The sequence below is a fragment of the Channa argus genome, chromosome 10 (assembly GCF_033026475.1).
Source record: "Channa argus isolate prfri chromosome 10, Channa argus male v1.0, whole genome shotgun sequence".
In the NCBI taxonomy this organism is placed as follows: domain Eukaryota; kingdom Metazoa; phylum Chordata; class Actinopteri; order Anabantiformes; family Channidae; genus Channa; species Channa argus.
Genome location: NC_090206.1, coordinates 13,657,221 through 13,683,482, shown reverse-complemented (window position 1 = coordinate 13,683,482; position 26,262 = coordinate 13,657,221). Strand labels below are relative to the sequence as shown.

The following is a 26,262-nucleotide window of genomic DNA, read 5'->3' as shown; positions in this document are numbered from 1 at the left end:
AGCAATGTTAGTTTCTACACATGCTGTTCTCGAACTGCCACAGCTTAATTACGCCACCTTAAATCCTGACCAGCTGAGCTTGTTACTGCTGACCCGCCCTGGAAAGTCACTGCTGCCTGGTCAATTCTCTCTCTGTGTTTCCATCCATCCATCCATCTTTTTCTATCCCTCATGTTTTGAAGTGCCTGCAGGCTGTAAGTCCCCTGCCAAGGCAAGAAATTGATGGCAGAGAGCGGAGGAGGTTGTGTGTGTGTGGAGAGGGAGAAACAGTAGTGGTGGGTAGTTTGTCTACCTGCCCAGCCCACCGCCTCCTGTCTATAAAACACACCATTCCAGGCCAACTTTACATTCTTGATTACAACAAATCACCTCTTTATCTAAACTCCCCTGCACTGTTGTCCTTGTCCTCTAGCCTGCTCATTGCACGTACGTCTGCTCATTGTCTCACCTATCTCCTTGTTTTTTTTCTTCACTACCAGGATGATAATTTCTTTATTTCAATACAAACAATTTTTGACCCCACATGCTTGTCATCATGGGGAAAATCAAGAAGCAACAACTGAGTTCTCCTCAATGCACACAGACCACTGACACAGTGCAAACAGTCCATCTTCAGCCATAGATTTGTGTAAGGGGTAGGGGATATGGCATCATATGCCATGACATTCATATTACAATGTTTGTGAAATGTCATATAGCATTGAGGGTTCTGTCATTCAGTTTTGTTTTGCTCCAATGTTCCTGTTGATACAAATTTTCCAGCACTGCTTTCTAACAAGCCTCTGTGTCTGCTTTGTCTGAGCTCCACTGTCTTTGTGTTTATGCCTTGAAAAAGGGCAAACATGCTTGGTCCTTTTGTCATTTCTAAATAAAGTGAGTGTGACCCCTTCCTGTCATAATCAATTAAATAATATGTATAACACTCCAGTCTTTATGAGTTAGGCGGAAACACTGCATGTCTGTTGAACCCTTTGAATATTCCTGCATGGCTGACAATAACAATGCTGCTAAAAGGTGTAAACTGTTAAATATAGACTTAATGGTTATCAAGCAACAAGCTACAGTATCTTGACACTTCCATGTGCATCACTTGCCTGCAGCTGCTTATCTCATAAGTGCTGCCAATAATTATCATTGGAATTTCTATTAGAACAAAGCTTTGAATTTGACTCAAATGTGCAAACTTACAAACTGGCTTTTTTGCCTGATGCCTGATGGCTTAAGGTGTTTAAAAGACAACAAACCATCCAGCATTTAACTGCCCACTGTCTGTAGTAATGCACCAATACACTCGTAGTCATTAGTTATTCCTGTACAGACTAATGACAGCCAACACAACTGTTCTGTCAACCATACATGTTAAGTTCAGTTCAGTTATGTGCTTTAGCACTGAGGTTGTAGTTAGTGATGTGTTGTAGTGAACTGCAGTTTGCTCATAGGTGTTTAATGTTGTGACTCCATTATGTATGTAAATAGGAAGCAATATAGTTATTTTAGTCAGGAGAAAATCTTTAACTATGACCTTTGCTAATTTAAATACTCTCTTGCAGTTTGATAGGCCCTTGAGAAATCTACAGTTATTTGTATAAGATCTGTCAAGTTCTGTGTCATGGGATGGGTTTCACGCACATCCATTTATCTAAATCACATATGTTTATCACTCCTTTAAGTCATTGAGGCTAGGCCAGCTTGATGTGTGAAAAGCACATGTTACTTTTTTGCGATCCTTTGTTAATTTTGTTTAAGACACTGATATTTTGACTTATTCTTACCAGCTGCGCTGGATACAGTGGGCCAGTTCTGGACCAGGACCCCCTGGGCACCTTGCATCACTGAGGACTCCTCCATGTGCACTGAGCTAGAATAAAAAAAAAAAAAAACACACACATACACATATTAGACAAGTAAAGGTTTTTCCTATATACATATACGTTTAGTATGTTGTGTCAAATAAAATCCACACGAGAAGGCACATATAGTGTACATTCTTTTGTATTTTGCTGAGTTGATACCTCCCATAAATCTTATGTCTCTAGATGTGTATTATAATATATATGATTATGAATCCAAAGCTTAGTACTATGTGTGATGCAAAGCAACCACAATCCCAGAAAAACAAAATTCAGATAAGAATTAAAATATTTACCCTACATTTTTCTGTCAATCTCTGGATTAGGGATTACAGATGGTTGGTTCTTACATTTTCACACCCTCTCTGTGGGATTTCAGCACATCCATTCTACTGAACACCCCGGACTCTCTGCAGCACTCAGCAACAAAAACAATATTGCTGCTACAAAACACTGCTCTCTGGCACTTCCTTATCTTTAAAAGTAAATGACTATTTGTCCAGTCACCACAATGACATTTTAGTCATGAAGATCAAGGTGAAACGCATTTATCAGTAAAAATGTCATGATCTGTGATATGTAGGCAAGGAGTAGAGCACATCCTTTATAGGTCAATTCACTAAATAACACAATATACTGTAGCAGCCATGAAACATTACCCCTAGCAATGAACCAGGCATTCAACTCCATACAGTTACAGATACGATGAACGTATTTCTAATGGTTACCTTCAATGTGTTACCCTCTGTGGTAGTGGCAGATTAGTATGATTTTAATTTGTTTAGATAATTTTTTTATTAAGAAAAAAGCCAAATACAAAAACACACATATGCTTTCCTATTTTTTATATTACAAACTAATGACTTGTAATTTAAAACAGAATTAGGAAGGTATATGTGTGTTTGTATTAGTCTTTTTTCTCTGTAAAGCTCCTCCAGCTGTGGTCCCACTTTATTCTACCTGTTCATGTTTTACCCTCTGTTCTGTCTAGAAGTACAACTTTTACTGAGGTCCATGTGAGCTGATATTTTTTTCTGATCATCTGAGTTATCACTCATTACTTTACTCTCTAAAAGCAAGATGTTTTCGGTCTCCAAAGGTCTTTGGGAGCAGACAGCACTTTAACAAACTAAAAATAAAAGTACCAGCCTTATCAGTGTTAAAGACAAATAAAAGGTGACTGCAACTCTATCTCAATACACACAAACTGGTTCTGTGAAGAGTCCTTTCGTGATGGGCACCATTTTAGGTGCTGCTAAGCACCAGCATAATCAGGATACAGAGATAAAATATTAATAGGATACACTGAATTGATAATACAGTTTTGCGTAATGCTGTTTGTTGTAGTTCATCGTCATGACCTTTCCCGTTGTTTGTACGTCCACCATATTTTTTAATAAAAATCTCTTAAGGCTGAATTGTACCAAATCATACTTACAGTGATAAAAAATTAAGCTAGACATAAAATCCTAAAAACAGTTTGTACAGGGTCCAAAATCTCTTATATGCTCTGCTTATGTATGTTAGTGCAAAAATATCTAAAATTCAGTGAGGCTTTGTAATGGGACGGGGGGAGAGTCAAAACATCAGGGGTAGTGAGTCATGAGAAAGATTTAACATGTTAGATGGGTTCAAACGAGCATATTAACTCTCATTAATCCTTGCTGTAATTACAAGGGAATTTGAGTTACATTAGTGGCTGCTCGCATGGTGCGCTCTTGTTAATCTAATGCAGACACCAGAACGCACATAGGCATACATCAATCACATACTGTAGCTGCATCTACACAGATAACGTATAAATAATGCATAAAAACTGCATTGCACGACCAACAACGTATATGAGGCTCTATTCCTATTCAAAGTCAGTGTCTCATTTTATATTTATCTATAGAATGTATGTAGGTTTGAGAAATATATGTAGATAGACAGTGATACTTTGGCAGAACCCAGCTTATTAAATGTATTTGTAATTATATTGCAACCTCATTAGCATGGTCCTTGATTCAAAAGCACCCACAGAAGGTCATAACCCCGTGTCTCATGGGTAATATGATCACAGGTGTAGCCATGCAGCAATACCCCTGTCCCTTATAGGCCATCTTTCCACCTGACTACCTGCCCTTCATCCATCACCGACCCCCCTTTTCTGCGTACCCTTCCCTCCTGTCAGTTCTCCATCTGTCTGTTTATATTGAGAGAGCCAATTCCAACTGGACTGCTTCATTCTATTTTGCTTCAAATTCAATTATTTTCAGGGTTACAGTTTACATTTTTCCTGACGGAAATTAATTTGAGGAATCCTCACAATTGACCATGATTGTATATTTAACAGGAATACTAAGAGAGTAAAATACTAATTAAACATCAAAAAAGATAGTAATTACCTTGATCTGCATAAGACCCAACCTTTCTCCCATGTACTGAATTCACAGCAATGCAACAGCTGCAGCAAAGATGATTGAAGACATGTCTCAATGGGTCACCTGGCTATATGCTAGGACTCTGAAGATATTAACCAGTTTAACCAATAGCCTTTTGATATGAAGAAACTATAACCTTCTCACAATGATGTTGTTTATTTCATTTCAACAGACTAACATTGAGTTCAGCGCAGCAGAACTTAACATGAGCTGAAGATCAAGATATATTTATATAACAACATATATGCCAAAAGGGTGATGGAAGATATGTGAAATAACTTTGGTCCTAATCTTTTAAAGCAGATAACTACTTTTTATTAAAACCACATTTGCCTAAGTTGCTCCAAAAGTCAAAAAGTCAAATGGATGGTATTTGCATTTATGTGAACATTTCCTTTGAATGTAAAATTATTGTTTCCAATGCAGGATGACAGTGACTCCTTTGAACAAAAAGGAGAATGTTTAATTAGAGCCATTTTATTGTTAAGTTATTTGCAGTATAAATACACAACATGCCTGAACTGAATATTGAATCTCCTTTACAGAATAGGGTAGATATGCTGTGACTTCCACAGCCACTGTTACTTGTGCTATGGACCAGGGACCATCATATTGTTGTCAGTCAGTTGCCTGAGTTAGTAACCAGCTTTAATAAAGAATGATTGTTTGAGAATGATGCAGGATTTGGTCATTTGTTTAAACATTGGAGATTGCAAGATAGGCAAATAGTGTATGTCTTTAGTAACAACAAAACATGATGAAAGTGATTGGTGAGAAAAGACACTCATTGCAAAGTGACCTAAAAAAACAGGATGCTTACCTCTGCATTACACCTCCTGCTCTCAGGGAGGCTGAATATCTCCAGTCTGCATTTGGCACCTTAGGCTGCAAGAGAGAGTGAGAGGAATTGAGTCTTAAGTACAGGCGAAAGCCAGTACCCTGTCATTAATAAGTCATGGCGAGATCTGCTAGTGCATGTGCATCATGCACACACATAAACACGCAAAACCCCCTTTCTCTCCCTATCACACGCATGGATGTGCATACACACACACACACACACAATCACAGCAATGACAGCTTTTCTCTGCCTTTAGAGAGAACTGAGCAATGAAATCAAGCTCATTGGTGCTCCCTCCACCCCCACACTTTCTTATCCTCCCCCTACTCCCACTCAATGCACTTTGAGAAAGGAAAAAAAAGCCATTGAAATTTCAGTCCAGTAGCCAACTGAACTTAGTTGTGACAAAGCGGCCCTTAGGTTACATGCTAAGGTTTAGTCTGGATTTAGCTTATTGTGGTACGGTATATAATGAGCGTAACTGCTTTTTTATCAACTCACCTTTTTTGTGCTGATAATACTCATTTCAATGCAGAATAGGTCTAAGGATTACATTAACATCATCCCTCTCCACATTTTATCACAAGTGAAAATCAGATTTCTGAAAAGTACTGAATTATCAAGCTGATTTCAGTGACCCTAGATGATTTCTGATTTCACAGTATCCTCCTCTCTTCCTCAAGTCTGCCTCTGTATGTTAGCCCTTTCTCCCCATTATATTTTCTTTACTCTGATCAATACCTCAACCACATCTTACCATGGTAACTATACAGAACCCAGTCTACATTTTACCCTCCATCCACCACACTCGGTCATTTCACTCTTGTGAAGGTCACAGGAGGAGGAAGAAAGGAGGAGGGCAGATATCAGATAAACCCCCTCAGCTCTGCATCTAGAAACAAGTAAATGATAACAGAGGGATGCAAATAAACACATTATCTTGACCTCTATGTGTCTGCCACTGACGAAATTCATCTGTGACATCCTAATATGAGACCTCAGTAAAATGCTTCTAGTAGGTTCCTATTGCCAATAAAATTTAAAGATATTACATCATGAATGCTGATAAATGTGCTTAGAGAACTAAAATTCATTTATTGGTTGAAATTCTGTAAAGTAGAGCAAAACTGACTGTTAACCTGACCACATCACTGAGATGAGATTGTATTTTTTTCAAACTCAATGTAAATCTCTGATAGAGTTAAAACAATCTGTCTGAAGACTCTAAATTCACCATGCTTGCCAAAGCAGTTCATAAGAGACCCATATGCAATGCCATTTGCTTTCAAACATGACGGATGTACACTTGCTGTTGAAGCTGCATTGACCTCTGCGAGTCTGCAGTGGACATTCATCACGCTTGAAATCCAATATCTGGTCTTAATGAGAGAAGCCTGGTTGTCGTCCTAGTCATTCAAACAGAGCGGAGTATCAACAGAGATGCTGCAGCATCCGAGACACTGGGATCAAAGGGTGATCATATTTAAAGACAGTTCCCCATCACAAGCAATCACTTGCTGCTTCAAGAGTTTTGAGTGATTTTAAAAAGGAATTTAAAAAGATGTCACTCAAAACAACCTTAAATAGTGACTGAGACAAAAAGAACAATTTGGAGCCCATGATAATAAGCAGCTTTGCAAAACTATCGCAGCATGGGACTGGTCTAAGGTCTGCTTTTCCATATGGCATTACCTTGCCCCCCCAAAAAACCCAGAAATAACATACAACAACTCGACCTTAAGCATGCATGAAGCCTCATGCACTCCTAGGTACCGACATATGTAACAAACTAGAACATTATGGTAAATGTAAACAAAACGAACATATACTTATAATGATACATCAGTTTACTGTATTTCATCATTTGGAGAAAGCAAATTAAATGGAAAAAAATGTATGAATTGAAAGAGTATGCATTTTCTTTTTTGGCTTTACATTATTAATCAGGGAATAAAGGCAGATTAGGGTTTGAGCACTGAACGCTTTTCTCGCCCTTTTCCTCCATTCTTGCCTCTCCCTCTGAGGAAACACTTCTAGCATGGATACAGAGCTCACACCTCCGCCATCAACACTGTGTCCAATCACCTTTCATTCCTAGCCTCATCTGCGCAGCGTCAGCCAATCCACACACAGTACTGTGAAACACATTTCTGCCTGTTAATTCCATACCAAGAACAAACATGACTGGCATTTAATAAGGTACACCAACAAGGAACATCAAATAATAATAAAACAATATATCTTTATTCACATTTTTAATCAGTTATTTTGACCAGTCCCTTTCCTACATTGCACAGACAGACTTTGAGACTCTGGGGTGAATATGATTATGTAGAAATGACCTTTTCTTAGTTTTCTCCAAACAATGTTATTTTACTACAACTAATAATTATTTAAAAAGACTGTTTTTATCAACCTTTTAAATCGGAAAAATACACTGAAATAAAGCTTTAATCTAAATCAAACTGAGACACAGTCTCATTCTTGGCTTCCTGAAAAAATCCCAAACTCTGACTGACTGTTCAGTACCAGAGAAGTACGTGATCAGAAGAGAATATTTTGGTGCAATGTGACCGGTGGCCCTTGTAGCCAGAGGAGGCTGCACTGTTTTCCACACTGTACTTTTCTATGAGGATGACCACTGAAAACCCTCTGGACCTACTGGACTTGAGAATTATGGCACACAAACCACAGCAGACAAATGACAGTGACTGTGTGGGGTCATAGGTGAACAAGCTACTGAAATGTACCAGTTTGTTTTGAAAAGAGAAAAAAGCAAAGCAAAAGAGAGATATAGAGTGAAAGGGTAAGGGAGAGATGATTCTGAAAAGATATTTTGATTACAGCTCTTTGCAGAAGTGTGGTGCATAGATGCACTTTAATATCTTAAGCCCTGAATTGCCAAACAATTGCTCTTTATTGGCATGGAACACACACAAAGACACCATCTACCACATCCAGCAAATCAAAGTGCATCCACCCACTTGCTAAAATAATCATGACCCAAAGAAGATTCCCACACTTCAGAATGCCATCTTTCTATCTAACATTAAGAACTCAGCGAATCCTAAAAGTGCAAAGGAAATTTTAATCTTTTTTGTTTCAATGTTTAGTGATAGAAATGCCTAAGAAATGCTTATGAGCCCCTTTGAACTAGAAAAACAATATATCTGAAAAAAACACTAAGGAAATATTTTAAAAACATCATATGCCAGAAGAACTGAAAAAAGGCTTTATAGACAAAAATGTCAACTGAAATCCTACTGCAAGAACACCGCCTTAGAGCAAAGACTGAAATAAACTCTCAGATGTTTCCTTTACTGTTGTGAGGCAATCTGAAATAACAAAACACAGAGATCACACCTTGCACACACCTGAATGGCAGATGCATCTGGCATACTGAGACGGCGTACAAATATCTGGCTCTGTCCACTGTGGCTGGTGACATAGCCTGAGCCCCAGGTGCCACTGTGTGGCCTTCCAGTGTTGTAAAACATAAAAGTGTCACTTCCTGATGTAGCAGTCAGGCACGTCTTGTAACAGTATGTTTTGGTCAAGGAACCATTTCCCCGCACTTCGATGTAATGTGGTTCTACTTTGAGGTCACGGCGCAGGGCCACATTGCTGTTTGGCTGCCCTCCACCTGCTGGTCTTGTTGCACCCCCTCCACCCCCTGCTGGAACACCCCCCTCTGGCACATTCTTCTTGGAAACACAACATGGACAGCAGGACCCAGGCTGTGTACAATAGGCATGGCAACGCACAATGGCCAGTACAAAGACAGTGACCAGAAACACAAACGTTGTGGCACTCAGGGCAATGATGAGGTAAAGGGTGACATTGGAAAACATAAGGGGGCTGTTGGGCCTTATGATGCGCTTAGGGTCAGGGGCCAACTTAGGTGGTAGCTCCATCACATGCACATGGATTGTGGCAGTGGAGGAGAGTGGCGGGAGGCCGCTGTCACGCACCAGAACAGTCAAAATGAAGGAGGTGGAATTATCCTCAATGACTCGCCTTGTTGTGCGGATCTCACCTGTGTACTCATGCACCTTGAACAGGTCAAGGTCTGTGTTGGTCTGCTCCAGGGCAAAGAGCAGCCAAGCATTCTGTCCTGCATCACCATCCCATGCAACCACCTTGCTCACCAACACTCCTGCCTCAGCATTTTTCATCAATGTCTCAGTGATGCGGCTTCCGTTGGCAGGTGGGTAGGTAATCCTGGGTGCATGGTCATTCTGATCCATAATGTAAATGTACACTGTGGCCACACGGCTGAGGGGAGGCACACCATTGTCCTGGGCTTTAATCTGAAAGTGAAACTCTCTCAGTTTTTCAAAGTCAAAGGCTCGCAGGGCATAGGCCTCACCTGTGTTGGGTTTTATGCTGACGTAGCTGGCTACAGGGATACCATGGTTGTTGTCGTTGAGAACCGTATAGGTGATCCGTGCATTTTCTGCTGTGTCAGCGTCTGTGGCCTTAACAACACACAGAGATGCCCCAGGAGCATTGTTCTCTGTAATATAAACAGTATATGAGGTCTGTTCAAAACGAGGTGGATTATCATTTACGTCTGCAACCTCCACCTTAAAGGTCATCTGAGACGACAGAGGCGGTGTTCCACCATCCACAGCAGTGACAGTGACATTGTAGGATGAGATGGTTTCTCTGTCCAGGAAAGCAGATGTGACGATGGTGTAGTGGTTCCGGAAAGACTTGATCCTAAAAGGCAAATGAGGAATAATCTCCAGGGTTACTTGTTTGTTTGGTCCAGAATCACGGTCATTCACACTTATCAGTGCTACAACAGTGTCAGCCCGGGCGTCTTCACGTACAGGGCTGGAGAGTGAAGACAGTACAATCTCAGGAATGTTGTCATTGATGTCCAAAACTTCTACCACTACCTTACAGTGCACTGCCACAGGAGCTGGCCCTTTGTCCATTGCCTGTATGTACATTTCATATGAGTTTGTCTCCTCATAATCTATGTTGTTTTTTACCCTGATTTCCCCTGTGTCTGTGTCCATTGAAAACATCTGTCTGACTCTCTCTGGTGTGTAACTGCTGAATGAGTAAAAAACTTCCCCATTTGAGCCCTCATCAGGGTCTGTTGCGTTTAACTTGATCACAAGTGCACCCTTAGGAGAGTTTTCAGACAGTTTAACTTTGTACACGGAGCTGTCAAAAGCAGGCACATTGTCATTGGCATCAAGGATACGTACATTAATTTTGGCAGTGCCAGTATGCTGTGGGGTGCCTCCGTCCATTGCTGTCAGGATGAGCTGATGAGAGGGCATCTGCTCGCGGTCAAAGGGCTTTTTGAGAATAAGCTCAATGTGCTTATTGTTGGAGAAGGGCTTAATGGAGTCCAGGGTAAGGTGGTCGTTTGGGCTGAGTCGGTACTGCTTCACAGAGTTTGAGCCTTCATCTGCATCCTGAGCTCCCTCGATGTGGAACCGCGAGCCAGTGAGTGCAGACTCAGACACCTCAAGCTGATATTCATCTCGAGGGAACTGTGGCGCGTTATCGTTCACGTCCAAAATCTCCACCTCCACGTTGTGCTGCTCGAGCGGATTCTCTAATACCACCTCTAGGTTGCGAGAACAGGTGCCACTGAATTCACAAACTGTCTCCCGGTCAATGCGGTCACTCACCACCAGCTTCCCGGTTTTGTGATTGATGGTGAAATACCTCCTTCCACTGTCCGACGTGATTCTGATGCGTCGGTTGGAAAGTTTTCTCAGGTCCAGACCCAAATCTCGGACAATGTCACCGACCAATGCCCCGTTCTCCAGCTCCTCCGGAATGGAGTATCGAATTTGTGCATTTGTAAGGCCACCGAGTAGGAAAATAACCACATACAAAGAAAAAGGCACATTCTCCTGTGCACTGTAACAGCATCGCGCCGTCACAGCCATCGCAGGCAGGCGGAATTTGCAGACGGGTTGGAGAAATCTTTCCGTCTTTTCAGCTTGCTGTGTGTCCCCACCCGCCTCATTAAAAACGAGGGAATAGTCCGTGCATAAGTCCAACTACGTGCAGGACGACCACCCTGTTCTCTCTGGTGCCTGTATTAAGGACATTTTCCCCCCTTCGTCCATGTTTTCTTTTGTCTGTCTGTGTGATGTTTTTACATTTCTCTATCCTCCAAGCAAGGCTGGCTCCTTTCACTGATGCTGCCTATTGGGCTCTCTCTCACTCTCTCTCTCCCTGCTATGTGGTGATGTGTCTGTGAGCAAAAGAGGAGGGGGAGCCACTCGCTCAAACGATGTTGGCTGCATTTCAGCACCTCAAATAAAATGATCGAGCACCATCTAATAAAATAAAAAAACCTAAAATACAAAATCTCTGCAGTTGAATCTGTCCACAAACATTAACGTGTGTCATGGGGTGGCCAATGTCATCTGCACACTAGTTTCTGAGAAATTATCTGAGAATCGGCTCAATCGTTTACCCTCTTTTTTGTCAGTGCCACCGCCCTTTTCATTGTGCGGTGGGAAACTGATTTATGAACCAGCCTGGCGATTACACTGCCTCACTGATCCAAACCGGCAATTACGTAGGGCCCCTCTGGTCAAAGGGAAAATGAGATTCTGGTTTTATACCACACGAAGACAATGTAATGTTTTAAAATGTAAGGGGAAAAAGAACGACACAATCTCAATAAGGCTCATCATACAAGAAAGAAGATAAACACACAGAAAAACGCCAGGGGAATACAAGGGGGTGACAGGTAAACTGAGTGGCGGTGTTGGGGGTTTTCGTTCTTTCACTCATATTAATGGTGAAAGTGGATCTAGGTGTTTCACCTTGTGTCTGTTTGCAAATTGGGCGCTGGAACATTCATTTCTGCCTGAGACACTGGGGACTGTTAATATGAATACATTTTCTAGTAACACTTTGCCCCACAGAGACAGTTCACGATGCATTGCACTATTGGACGCAGGTGCTGCAGAACCCTTCACGCTACAGGTTCATTTTCACGTGAACAACAAAGCCTGTGATGACATGATTTTATTTATTTATTTATTTTTTACTGGTGACTACGCAAACCGGCCCTCAGATAAAATGCCCCAGATGTGACCCCTTTGCACATCTGGCAAACATACAACCTATGACATCTGCTAAAATAGGTGACAATTGTTTTGCGCTCACAAACTGCGCACCGGCACTAATATTTGTAAAGCAGTAGCATCACTGTTTGCCCTTACAAAGAGCAGCACAATTCTTAAATGATTTTCGCACAAATACACACATATACTTCAGAGCTGGGTTCAGGTTGACCTTCTCAACCTTAACACTAATTCAGTCAAACGACGGAGAAAACCTAAGATTTTTTTTTATTGACATTGTTCAGTTTGAGCTCACGCTAATTATTGTCAGGGAAGTCTTGCAATGCGCAATGCAGTGTGCAGATCTACACTGTGAAAAAGTGGCCTTGTGACAACCTGAGCTTTCTTTTTTCACCCCGGCCACTGGGCCAAGGCGAGCGTCATAATCTTTTCCCTCTCCTGGTGATCAGCCACTCTCACCCACGATCGGTCTACCCACGGCGATGACAAGGCTTGGCATCCCGGGAGACGGAGAGAACACAGTGAGTCACTCGGATGGTGCTAGTAGATAAGAAGATACAGAACGTCTCTTTACACTCCAAGGCGACGAGGGGGAGGTGGTGAAGCAGCCAAATGTTCGTTGAAGGAAGAGAAATTATTAGCTACATATTAAAATATCCCCACACTGCTTTTGTAAATCTGTCAGAGAGCTTATCCCCCCAACGGTGTTTTACTACATGTTGTACTGTTGTTAGAGAAATAATTTGTATTCGAAATGATGCCAAATTAGATTTTATGCATATTTGTGCAGTGCTTCCGCAAAACTTCTTACTGCATCTGGCCCTGTGTCTCTTTCTCTGCACTATTATCCATAAGAACTGTGTGCTATTTCCGTCTCAGGTGGGTCTACATGTACTGACATTTAGGTGATTTTCCCAATGGGGTGTTTAAACCTTCTTGGCTGTCAGTGACACAGAAATTTAAACAGGCGACGTTTATCTCGTCCACACATACACATACACAGCATGACCTTTACAAGACCCCCCCGACACCCCCCACCCCCACCCCCGTTCCCCTCTGTTTCTCCCTCTACCCTTCCGAAGTATTTGATATGTCACAGATCTCCAACACCTATTTAAAATACGCACATCTGTTCCTGCTTTAATTGCATGTCACTGAGGTGTGGATTATTTCTTTTCTCAAAGGTTCTGCAGATAAAGTCATAACCACTTGTCGCCTGAAAAAGGCATGAAAAAGCACAGATTTCTAATTGGTGTTTTTTCTTTCTTAAACACAACAGGTTGTCAAAAATATACCCCCACTACCCTCTGGCTTTTCCTGACCTTTTTGTTGTTGTTGTTTTTTCTTTCTGTTTGGTCATCTCAACACTCGTCCAATCTCTCGATGTTTTCCCTGTCCCTAATCATCTCCCGCCTACTCTTTGCACTCTGTAGTGTCTCCAGCTGCGCCTTTGTCAGACATCCCCTGTTTCAGCTGAGGGCTGGCTGAGGGGTTTACTGGGGTCTTTAGTGAAAACACAAGAGCTGCCATGTCATTTGCAGAAAGAATAAAATAAAACAAAATAGAAAAACAACATTTTTAGAGGAAGATGGGGAGTGGATAAAAAAAATGCTCATTCTGTAACAGAATATTCCAAGTTTTGCAAGATGTCCACCACGTTAATAACATTCTCCTCACTAAGACTCAGTCTCATTAATAATGTAAGGGGCCACATGGAATCCCCCCAGTTTCAGTCAGCCACATTTCAGCAGAGATCCACAGAGAAATGGCTCCTAGATGGGCTATCATGAATCAGGTCTCCTTACATCACTTCCTCCATTAACACATATACAAATACACACAAAAACATACATACAATATATAAATACACACTTAAAAAATACAAATTATATTTCATAACAAAGTAATTTTTGCCTGAAATGTCAGAACTGTTGTTTTCTGATTTTTAAATGGCAGGAAACAGACATTAAGCCCTTTACAGGTACACTGACAGCAGGGGATAGAAGCCTGCAGGAGACTATAGGGGTCATACTGACTACACTTAGAAGCTTAACATTTAAGTGCGTTATGTGTTTTTATAGTCAAAACCATATCCATATACAAACATAATAAAGCTTAATTCACTGCCACTTTGTGGAACATAACACCTCTAATATTGTACTAAGGATTACATTCATGTAAACACAAACATCTTTTTTGATGGTGGTCCACATTGAAGGTAGAGAAAAAAAGAAGAACTGTATCTTCAGTACTGCCAAACGTAGAAATAAAGTGCACTGAAAAAAATAAAAGAAACTACATAAAAAAGAGAACCGTATCCAAAATGTTGCCTTAGCTAAGCTTGATTGGTGTGATCATGGAATGTATAAAATCAAAATACAGTCTCTGAGAGAAAGCGTAAATATGAAATATGTCAAAAATAAATGACAAATCAAATTAACAATCCATCTAATATTTCTTTAACATCTGTCTGTGTTGTTCTTTGCTCATCTCTCCTGCTGAATACATACAATGTGTCTGACAGCAAAACAAGATAAGTTAATAGGTTAAAAGTCAATGCCAACAGGAGTGGGAGGCAGTCTGAGGGACCAGAGGTGGGAGAGAAAGTGAAACTGGTCCCTCTGTTGGAAAAGGTTGGTAATACAAGGGTTATTTATCAACATGTGATCATCACCCTACTGCCCATCCAAGCAGACGTTTTCATTAAGACAAAGCACTAAAATCTAATCCCAGCTAGGAGTGTTTGTGCATGTGTGCATTTGTGTGTGTACGTGTTAGACAGGGACAGAGAGGGAGGGTGAGGGAGAGTAAAGAGCACAGATCAGGCTGCAGTGGCAGTTATTTTCAATACAATGACTATAATTGACAATGAATTATGTCGAGCAAGGCACCCTCCAGTGGTGGGGTGAGTAAAAAGCACTGTAACAAATACTGTTGGTAGAATTTGCTGTACTTCTGTCATGTTTGTATTTATCAAATTGTGATCTGACATAAATGCATTAAATGCACGTGCCCTTATTGTCTATTACCTTGCAAAAGGAAGATTCCAGTGTGAAATGGCATAAACATTGAAAAAAAGAAGTCAAAAATAAAGATTTTGTACCTGGGTCTGAATTTACAATCACCATCTGCTCTAGTTTTTGTATCAATGCCTTTAATCAGCAATTACTCCCACTTTCTAATAATATAAAAAGAATTATGGCCTAAAAAAATAAAATCTGAAAAACAACCCTAATATTAGATTGGCATATTGGTAGCAAAAACAGTGGGGACGGGTATAAGTAAGTGTATTTATTTATGACAAAGTAGTGTCCTTTTATATTCTTACTACCATAATATTTCTATGCACAAAAACTCCCCCATTTTCAGAACAAAAGTACCATGGTAACCACAATCCTTTTACTCAGGTGAATGCAGCCAGCAGGAGGAGGAGGCATTCTCTGGGTGTGTTTGTTTATGCTGATCCCGTGTGTGCCTTGCTTTCAGACATAGAGGGCATGAGAGAACTAAAAGCAGCCCAAATCCCTCTCTCTGTAACCCTCCAAGGGTTAAACAGCTCCTTGCTTGTCCTGGTTTAGCCTGTGGACAAATCAAACAGATTCTTGTTGTAGCACTCAACAAAGCTATCAGGAAATGCAGGCTGGCTTTGGATACTTCCCTCTTAGGATGCCCTGGCTTTGTATCTGCCGGGTGGGAAAGGATGGATCCCGGGCTTCTGAGCATGACAAAGCCAATCTAATGACTGCAAAAAACATCCTGATGCCACTAAAGAGGAGCATGGATGGAGAAGGCTTGGGAGAAGTGGGTGAGAGGGGGAGGGGTAGTGATAAGTTCTTCGTTTTATCTGTGACCAATTGTAAGCCTGTGATGTTCTCACTCATCTGCAGGGCATGTATTTAAAGTCATTTTTTGTCCATCTCATTTTCAGACACTTATTTTCTCAGTCTCTCACTCAAGACTTGCGTCTGTGCTGGATGATGAGTGACTTGCTCTAAAACCCTCTCTCCTTAGAACCAATTCTTAAAATATTTCCCTGAATTGCTTGCTTACTTCACCCATTAGCTGACATTTTCACACCGTATGCTGTACTCAACATCTCTAGTCTGCATCTTTCTCCTTGTCTGCCTCACCATCTCTCCTACCTCCCATTGTGCCCACCATGTTTCCTTCCTGCTTGCCTTTATAACACATGCTCGGATGGATGTCTGCATTGGGGGGTGGGTACATACTGGCAGCTCCTTGGAAACAGACTAGTTCATCATTTCATTATGGCTCAGAACAGTCTCCATGGCAACCACAGAGAGCAGCACTAGCCTCACTCACACAAAGGACACACCCTTGTACAGGAGAAAAACAGGAAGTGCTACAACAGACAGTAAGATGTAAGACAGACATTGATCCATAAAGAGGACAAATAAACATATTTTCTGGTAATAGCACTGCTGTTCTGTCACCTTGTTTTAAACCTGATGAGGGAAAGATTTGTGATTTATGTTTTTGGTCTATTTGTGTACTTTAACTATGGTGAATGCCTGTATGACCACTTATCTCTGTGCCTAAACCAGGATAATGTACTCTAGAATCAATATTTTAATGCATTTTAGAGGCAAGAGTCACAAGCTTTTATCAGATACATACTTCAAATTTCAAGTCATTATCTTCTGTAAGCTGCCACAAAGCTATAGCTCTCTCCCTTCTTTTTCAATGTGTTTATTGTGAATCAAATGCACACAGCCTGTGGTTCTATAAAAAGATTTTGCGACACAATACATCGACAACACAGTATCTGATGGTTGCACGGATAAGCCCTCTCCTCCTGGTCCACCCTGTCCCCTTGCCCCACCCAAATGGTTTATCTGTGATTGACACTAGGTGCTGTCATCCCCGCCCAGCCGCAGAGGAGGAGGAGAGCTGAACCGAGTGGAGCTGATACCACCATTGGTACTGAAGCTCCCCGCTGCTATTGCTTCTGCTGCAGCGAGTAGCGGAAAATTACCTGCTCCTCCCCCCTCTGTCACATTCACACAGAGCTGCAGCATACAGAACACATACTGAACCACTTTTACGCAGAGAGACAGCTCCAGGCATTGTTTTAGGGACCACAGCATGGAGAGCTTGTGCATGTAGCAAAGACTGTCAGGGGAAAAATAGTCAAGCAATAACGACACAGGTTCAGTCAGATAGCGCATGTAGCATGCTGCCATGCTTAAATCACATGCTGACCCACTTATAAGCCCATACACATCGCCTGTAATATGCAAAATCTGTTTTAGGTCGCAGAAAGCCCTGCTTTAGTCTCCTTCACACTGAACCAAGCTAACGAGCAGAGTTTTGATAGATCCTTTCATGCCTGTTTGTGCTGTACCACTCCCTGAAATGAGGTCATATTGTCTGAGTGCCTCAAAGCATCACAAACACAGTGTAGCTAAAGTTTAGCTGTGACTACCTGACCACACTGCACTGGTTCAAATAAATAATGATGTTATTGACTACATATCCTGTATGTAGTCAATATGTAGTAAGCACTTGAATCTATTTTTATGTACATACAAAATAGATTTAAACACGTACAAATTCATTCAGGATATACTGTGCTACATGGCATGAGTGGATAAGTGTTTCCTCTGTTCTGAACACACATTGTTGATAAAAATATATTAGATCGTGTTTACTGCGCTGATGGCACACATGTCTGCAGAGATGGACATTAATTCCCTGCTTCTCTCTCAGCTACTCCCCTTCCAGATAGTGCTGGTGAAGGAGAGGGGGAGGGGAAAGAACTAGCAGCAAAAAAGAGCAGCACGAGAAAAAATATATCAGAGTAAGATGAATTTTATCATGGAGGTTATGTTCTGACATTGAGGTGTAAAGGGAACATGGAGTAAACAGGAAAAGAAATATGCCAAACTAGTAGATACAATTGCACAGTACAAAATCTGAAGGATGAAAACATGACATCTATAATTGTTTGAAGCACTTGTATTTTTAGAACAAAGCCTAATCGTTCAAAAAACACTACTCCCTTTTACTGAAAAAAATGGCTTGGCAAAAGTGCTAACCTATTATTAGAAATACACTATCATACTGCAGCCTTTAAAAGTAGAACCATGTTTGACAGTACACTGGGATCTCGGAGTATAGTTAAACCATTAAGTCAAAGTTGCGTTCTAAGATACCAGACTGCTAGTAGCAGAACCAAATCATGAACAGAAAGAAATGTAGGTTATTTCATATTAAATGAGGGACTAATTTGGGGTTGAAAAGTCCTTACACTTCCAAGTCTTAAAGAATTAAAGATCCTTATTTCACAAATCACATTATGAAAATCACTATGTTTAAATAACAACAATCAACAACAACAAAAAATAAATTAATAAATTGTGCATTGCAGCTGAATCTTTAGAGCATCTGAACACGGCACTGATGTTCATTCTAACAACAGTTTTGCTAATACTGGTGGTGTGGATAAGGTCGGTTGTGAAAAGGCATGAATTCACCTGATCCATAACTCACAATACATAATTCAAAGCATAGCCTTACTTAACCTCAACATGGGGTGAGCTTTAAGGGGCCAGATAACCGATGTTAAGGTGCAGAGCCTTTCACAACTAAATGTAAACAAATTACAAAGGAATGCTAAATCAGACAGTTGCATGAGCCCAGACAAATACCAACTGAATATGGACCAGAAACCGACCTAGCTCTATTAATGGTTTAACAGAGCACTAACAAAAACTAGGGCAACACAGGTCTTTAAAAAGTAGCTCTGTTTACTTCTGGGTTTTCGGGGTAAGAACAGCTACCAACCAACCTGAAAGTGTAATTAAGGACTTACTGAGATGGACTGGGGAACTTTTCACCAAAGACATTGCAACCCATGGACAGTCCAACACGGCGGCGGAAAGCTAACATTAGCTGCTATCAGGTTAGTTTTGGTACAACTACGACCATCTGGCGGCAGCACTGAGATCAGTACCGCAATACCAGCAGCTACAGCGAAGAAGAATAAAAAGAGCGCAATCCGGTTTTTTAAAAATGGCTTGTGGACGTAATGGAAACCTTTGGCACTAAGTGAGACCGAACATTTGTTTTTCTGCTACGTAGTCGCTTACAGGATATTGCCTAAGAGGTAATCGGGACATAAACGTTATTCTGGTGAGTATGTGTTTACAGCATTATAACCAATACATTCATTATGTCTGAAATAATTTTTAAATTCAGTGCTACTGACTCGACCACCCCTTCAGCAAAAGTCTTTCTACAATTAACATTAACTTTGAGGCCCTGCTAACAAAGGTGTTTAGCTAGTAGCCAATTACCTATAAGGCTAAATAATTCGCTTTCATCAAAGACCATTTATGGAAATGATTACAAAGCGGAAGTGGTAGGGCTTTGGTAACTATGGTGACTTCGTTATAAATAAACTAAAGTTACGTTAGTATTTTTGATAGGTAAGTAAACAATAACTAGGAGGCTTACAAGTTGTTGTGACTATACTTCTTAAAACCTCTTTTACAGTGACCGAATTTAAATCCACTTTGAATCCAAGTTGAACCCGTAACGCTGTTTTTGTGTGTATCTAAACCCGTTCCCGTAGCGTTAAATGGTGGCGATCCTGGAGCGTGTGGCGTCAATATGCAATAAGCTAAAGTATGTTAAGAGCAGCGCAATTTGAAGCTTTGGTTAGCGTCTTTATCTGACACTGTGCTGCTTTTGAAGCGAATATGCTGAACATGTTGTGTGTGACAGAAAAAAAACAAATTGAACTGTGCTCCTAACAAAAACATATTTCCGCTTGCAGTTCTGAATAATTTTAGTTTTTTATGAGTGGGCCAGGAATGCTTAGTTGATTACGTTAATTACGCTACTCACACATTACTTACACGTTGTTTTGTGACTGGATACTTTAATACTCTAATAATTGAATACTGTTATATGCCAATTACTTGTTACAAACCGTAGTTTTTTAATCATTTGTCAGTGTTGCCACTTTAGTTGTATTCAGTGGGACACTTTACTAGTTACAATGAAGATTAAACAGGAACTCACATTTTCAGTACCACGGACAGCGTTGATGGCGGAGAGCGGAAAAGGGAAAACAAATGGGAAAACAATGTTTCCAATGCAATTTCGATACTGAAGGAGAAAGCGCAGGTGCAAAACAAATTGAATCTTTTAGTTTCAATTCGTTAGGGACGAATATATCTTACCTTTTCTTTACTAGGTAAAGTCTGAGTTCTAGTAAAAGTGTCTCCTCCATTAATACTGATCAGTTCTGCATCTACTGGGGGAAACGGTGCGGGGAAAACAACCATGTCACTTTTGAGCGTGTCTGAGCTGAAACAGACATCATACTGCTGAGTAGAGTTAGAGTAAGACCAGCTCCCGTCAGGGTGGGTGGTGATCATTGGGGCGCTGTACCTGCTGAAACTGCTGTCTGTCCTGTGACATTTGAAAGCGATTAAACTGATGAGGCTCAGCAGAAAGATGACAGACACCGACACAATGGCGATCAGCAGATAGACGTTTAAATCCGAGAAGCTCTCCTCGTTTATGGGCACATGTCTGAACTGAGTCTGGATGTCAGCTGTGCTTTCAACCACCACCACATCAATAGACGCAGTAGCTGACAGGGAGGGTTCTCCGTTATCAGAAACCAGCACCACCAAGGGGTGAGTTTTCAGGTCATTGTCACTCATTCTCCTCTTAGTCCTTATCTCTCCGGTGCTAGTTCCAATCCGGAAGAGGTTGTTTCCTTTGGGCTCAGAGAGGTGATAAGAAAGCAGCGCATTGCATCCAGAGTCTGCGTCTACAGCCCTGATCTTTGCCACAAAGTATCCCGCTTCAGCAGAATAGGGGATGCTCTCACTGTTAACGGAGCCGTGCTCAGAATAGGGAGCGAGAATCGCGGGACTGTTGTCGTTTTCATCCAGGATCAAAACGTTCACAGTCACGTTGCTGCTGAGAGGAGGAACACCAGAGTCTGTGGCCTGAACTTTAAACTGAAACGTTTTCGTCTCCTCATGGTTAAAGGACTGCAGACTGACTATGTCTCCTGTCTCTGAATTGACGTTTATAACTGAACCTATTATGCTATTTTTGTCTTTATTTACTACTGAAAACGACACTTTAGCATTTTCGTCCACATCAAGATCATCTGCAGTCATGGTATAGATAACACCACCCACTGGACTGTTCTCTTTGACGAAAATATTTATCACAGCGTCTTTAAACTGCGGAGCGTTGTCATTGACATCAGAAACTTGGACTGTAATGACGCTTGTACTGGAAAGAGACGGGACCCCTTCGTCAATCGCTGATATGGTTACATTATATTGAGAATCTCTTTCTCTGTCTAGAGTCCCGTCCACGACCAAAGAGTAATGATTTTTGTACGTTTTTTTAATTGCAAACGGCACCGAATCAATTATTGCAACCCGAACAAAACCATTTTTATCTGCGTCGTTATCTCTCACCGTAATAAGTCCAACCATTGTGTTTAGGGGCGAGTCCTCCCTCACTACATTGGCTAACGATGTCACTGAGATTTCAGGTGGATTATCATTAACGTCAGTTATTTCAACGAGTACTTTACAATGAGAGGCTCTAGGAAATGCCCCTTTGTCTTTAGCTTCGACACGAATTTCAACAGCATTGTTTTTTTCATGGTCCAATTCACCTTTAACCGTAATATCTCCAGTCACAGGATTAATGGCGAATTTATCAACGTCATTATCACTGTCGTAATTAATAACTGAATACACAATTTCTCCGTTAAGACCTTCGTCTAAATCCTGAGCATGCACTGAAATTACGGTAGCACCCTGCTGTGTGTTTTCCGCCACCGTGGCTTTGTATAGCGGCTTGTCAAAAATGGGAATATTATCATTTACATCTTGCACATTAACAGTGATATGCAATGTCCCAGATTTTGGAGGTTTTCCCCCATCTATGGCTGTCAGTGTTAGTTTGATAATTGCCTGTTTCTCACGATCTAAGGCTTTCTGTAGCACCATATCGGCAAACATAGTCGTCTCTCCACCATTCTGCACATCCAGGGCGAAATATTCATTTTGGCTTAGCCTGTAGCCCTTAACCGTATAGCTATCGACATCAGAATCGAATGCTTTTACTAGTGTAAACCTTTCTCCAAGAAACGCGGACTCAGAAACATTTAGAATTATTGCCGGAATGCGAAAAGATGGTGCATTGTCATTTATATCCAAAATGTTAACTTCAAATCGATATAGATTAAGCGGTGAGTTCACAATGGCTTCTACTTCCAGTGAACACTTCCCATTACGAGAGCAAAGCCCTTCTCGGTCTATTCTGTCTTTTACCAAAAGTGTCCCAGTTTTAACATTTACTTCGAAATACCTAGTATTAGGTCCTGAAACCTGAAACTTCCGAACTTCCAGGTCCTGTACGTCTAGATGTAAGTCCTTTGCTAAATTTCCCACCGTCGTTCCCGGGCTCGATTCCTCCGCGATAGAATACACGATTTGTGCAGCTGCGAAACTCCATATGTTGGATGCATGGAACCAAACATGAATCCAATGGCGGATAATCTTTCCTGGTTGCATTATGTTCATAGCCTGCCAGACACGTTGGGTGTTAGAAATTACTCCATCTGTAGCACTACGCAGTTAATACGCATCCCAGAGCCTCTCAAGTAGAGTGAGGATGTTCTGTTACGCCAAACAAAGAGTTACAAACCCTCTCTCACAGACAAAAAGGGAGGAGCTTGGCATACAAACCAATTTTTTTTTTTTATCTCTGTGCTGATAGTGGCACCTTGTGGTTAAGATAAAGTCAGAGGAATGAATTATGAGTTTTAAGTTTTTCGCTGAAATTAAGTAGAGCAACTTCAAATTCATATTGATTTTCCATTAATCGAAACGCAACAAACAGGATGAACTGCCATTTTATTCAGACAAAGTTGTTAATCGTTTAAAAATGAACGAGCAATGAAATTAACCTGTAAACTTACTTTTAGAAAGTTTGTTAAAAACAATTGTTATTCGAGTTAATGACCAATGGGTCACAAAGTAAGGTATTTGCTTTAGTTATTTCAATTTACCATTATGGGTTACATAGCTACGCATTTGTCAGGCATACACAGCAAATATTAAAATTTACGTTGTGTCCCTTAAGGACCAACTGCTTTTGAAACAATATCATATAATATGAAAAAATAAATAATACAATCATTGGCAGACCTGTGTTTTATGTGCAATCACCCTTACCTGTTCTTTATTAGGTAAAGTCTGAGTTCTGGTAAAAGTGTCTCCTCCATTAATACTAATCAGCTCCGCGTCTACAGGCGGAAACGGTGCGGGGAAAACCACTACGTCACTCTTGAGAGTGTCTGAGCTGAAACAGACGTCATACTGCTGAGTAGATTTAGAGTAAGACCAGCTCCCGTCAGGGTGGGTGGTGATCATTGGGGCGCTGTACCTGCTGAAACTGCTGTCTGTCCTGTGACATTTGACAGCGATTAAACTGATGAGGCTCAGCAGAAAGATGACAGACACCGACACAATGGCAATCAGCAGATACAGGTTTAAATCCGAGAAGCTCTCCTCGTTTATGGGCACATGTCTGAACTGAGTGTGGATGTCAGCTGTGCTTTCAACCACCACCACATCCATAGACACAGTAGCTGACAGGGAGGTTTCTCCGTTATCAGAAACCAGCACCACCAAGGGGTGAGTTTTCAGGTCATTGTCACTCATTCTCCTTTTAGTCCTTATCTCTCCAGTGCTAGTTCCAATCCGGAAGAGGTTGTTTCCTTTGGGCTCAGAGAGGTGATAAGAAAGCAGAGCATTGTATCCAGAGTCTGCGTCTACAGCCCTGATCTTTGCTACAAAGTATCCCGCTTCAGCAGAATAGGGGATGCTCTCACTGTTAACGGAGCCGTGCTCAGAATAGGGAGCGAGAATCGCGGGACTGTTGTCGTTCTCATCCAGGATAAAAACGTTCACAGTCACGTTGCTGCTGAGAGGAGGAACACCGGAGTCTGTGGCCTGAACTTTGAACTGAAACGTTTTCATCTCTTCATAGTTAAATGACTGCAGACTGACTATGTCTCCTGTCTCTGAGTTGATATTTATAATAGAAGTTATTGGAATATTTTTTGAGACACCATCTAATGATGAATATGTTACTTGTGCATTGTTGTCTATGTCATGGTCAGCTGCATTTATAGTAAATATTGTAGCTCCCACTGCACTATTCTCTTTCACATATACATTAATCACAGGCTCTGAGAATAGAGGGGCGTTGTCATTCACATCAGAAATGTGAACAGAAATAACACTTATGCTGGAGAGAGGTGGACTGCCTTCGTCTGTGGCCATTATAGTGACATTATACTGAGAAACTCTCTCTCTGTCAAGTGGTCCATCCACTGTTAATGAATAAGAATTTTTGTAGTTTAGTTTAAGTTTGAAAGGTACCAAACCAGGTATTGTAGCACTGGCGAGACCATTATTACCTCCATCTTTGTCACTAACAGTCACCAAAGCAACAACTGTATCTTTCTCTGCATCCTCTTTAACAGGACTCATAAGAGACGTAATTATGATTTCAGGCTGATTGTCATTAATATCAATTACTTCAACTAACACTTTACCGTGAACACTTCGAGAAGGTGTTCCTTTATCTTTTGCTTGTATACGGATATCATACGCTGTATTCTCTTCATAGTCTATTTTTCCCAATACAGTTATTTCGCCTGTTTCGGGGTTAATGGTGAATGTATTTTCAGGATTGAAATGTCCCCTTTCAATAAATGTATACACAATTTCACCATTGATTCCCTCATCCAAATCTCTAGCACTTACGGTAAGAATGGCTGTCTGAAATGGAGCGTTTTCAGTCACCTGGGCCTTATAAAGAGGTTGACTAAATACCGGAGCATTGTCGTTTATGTCCATAACGTGTACCACTATTTTTAATGTTCCTGACCGGGGAGGTTTACCTCCGTCCAGAGCAATTAGAGTCAGGTGGATAATAGACTGTTTCTCCCTGTCTAAAGATTTTTGTAGCACAAGCTCAGCAGACTCAACTTGCTGTCCGCTACTCTGTACATCTAGCGTGAAGTATTCATTTGGACTCAGCTTGTAGCTTTTTACCGAGTGGGTGCCTGTGTCTGGGTCGTTTGCCACTGGAAGCAGATACCTCTCACCTGTAAAAGAGGATTCTGAAATATTGAAAATCTTTTCCTTTTCACGAAATGATGGCGCATTATCGTTAATATCTGTAATCTGAATCTCTATGCGATGCAAACGCATTGGGTTGCTCAGAATTGCTTCACTATTCAATACACATTTTGCCGTATTGGGGCAGAGCTCTTCACGATCAATTCTATCGCAAACGTATAGTGTTCCAGTTTTTAAATCTACGTCAATATGTTTCTTAGAATCCCCAGATACAATTCGTAAATCACGTTTTTCCAAGTCCTGAACGTTAATTTGTAAATCCTTAGCGAGATTGCCCACTACTGTTCCTTTGTCAACCTCCTCGGAAACTGAGAATGAGAGCTGGGCTGACGACACATCACACAAACAAAGCAACGCTGTTATTTGTATCCAAATGACTGCTAGTCCTCCATGTCCCATCACTGCCACGGAATCAAGGAAATAATAATTTTCCAACATGTCCACGGTGTAATAAAGAAGTAAGCGCAGTCTCTCTGTTGACCATGTGTGTATTATCTGACAATGCAGTGCTGATTCGCACGGAGAGGAGGTGTCTTGGAAAAAAAAGATAGGAGTCACAAGAATAGTGTGGTCGACGGCGACACCAACTGTTACTCTGCTGCTATTGTAGAAATAAATGGAGCATACATTTGTATAGAAAGTCCACGCAATGCCAAAACTACGTTTTAGTGGAAAATGTGCAAGCTTATGTTGTCAAAAACCCCTCTGTATTAATTGTGTGTAACACGAGCAAACATATATCATAGAACCAGCACACAGTCTGTCATTAACCTTTAAACAATAATAAAGCCACGGAACCATTGTTTTCGAACGGATCACCACCACCACGTATCAGGACCACGGACAGCGCCA

The 26,262-nt window shown here is 41.1% G+C and overlaps 1 protein-coding gene across 37 annotated transcripts in view; it reads right to left on the bottom strand.

Annotated features, from left to right (window-relative positions):
• LOC137133958 (protocadherin alpha-C2-like) overlaps positions 1-26,262 on the bottom strand; it is a 165,334-nt gene that overhangs the window by 9,324 nt on the left and 129,748 nt on the right. For 35 of the 37 annotated variants that reach the window (XR_010915349.1, XR_010915350.1, XR_010915351.1 and 32 more), the window contains 2 exons: positions 5,094-5,158; positions 1,773-1,858 (listed from right to left, as the gene is read on the bottom strand). Coding sequence is in view for 34 of the 37 variants with exons in the window: in XM_067518170.1 (XP_067374271.1) it covers positions 1,773-1,858; positions 5,094-5,158 (151 nt within the window). In the remaining 3 variants the exon portion in view is untranslated. Of the gene's footprint in view, positions 1-1,772; positions 1,859-5,093; positions 5,159-8,488; positions 13,170-23,433; positions 26,258-26,262 lie in introns of those variants that run through there. The other 2 variants (XM_067518159.1, XM_067518156.1) reach the window with 2 other exon arrangements.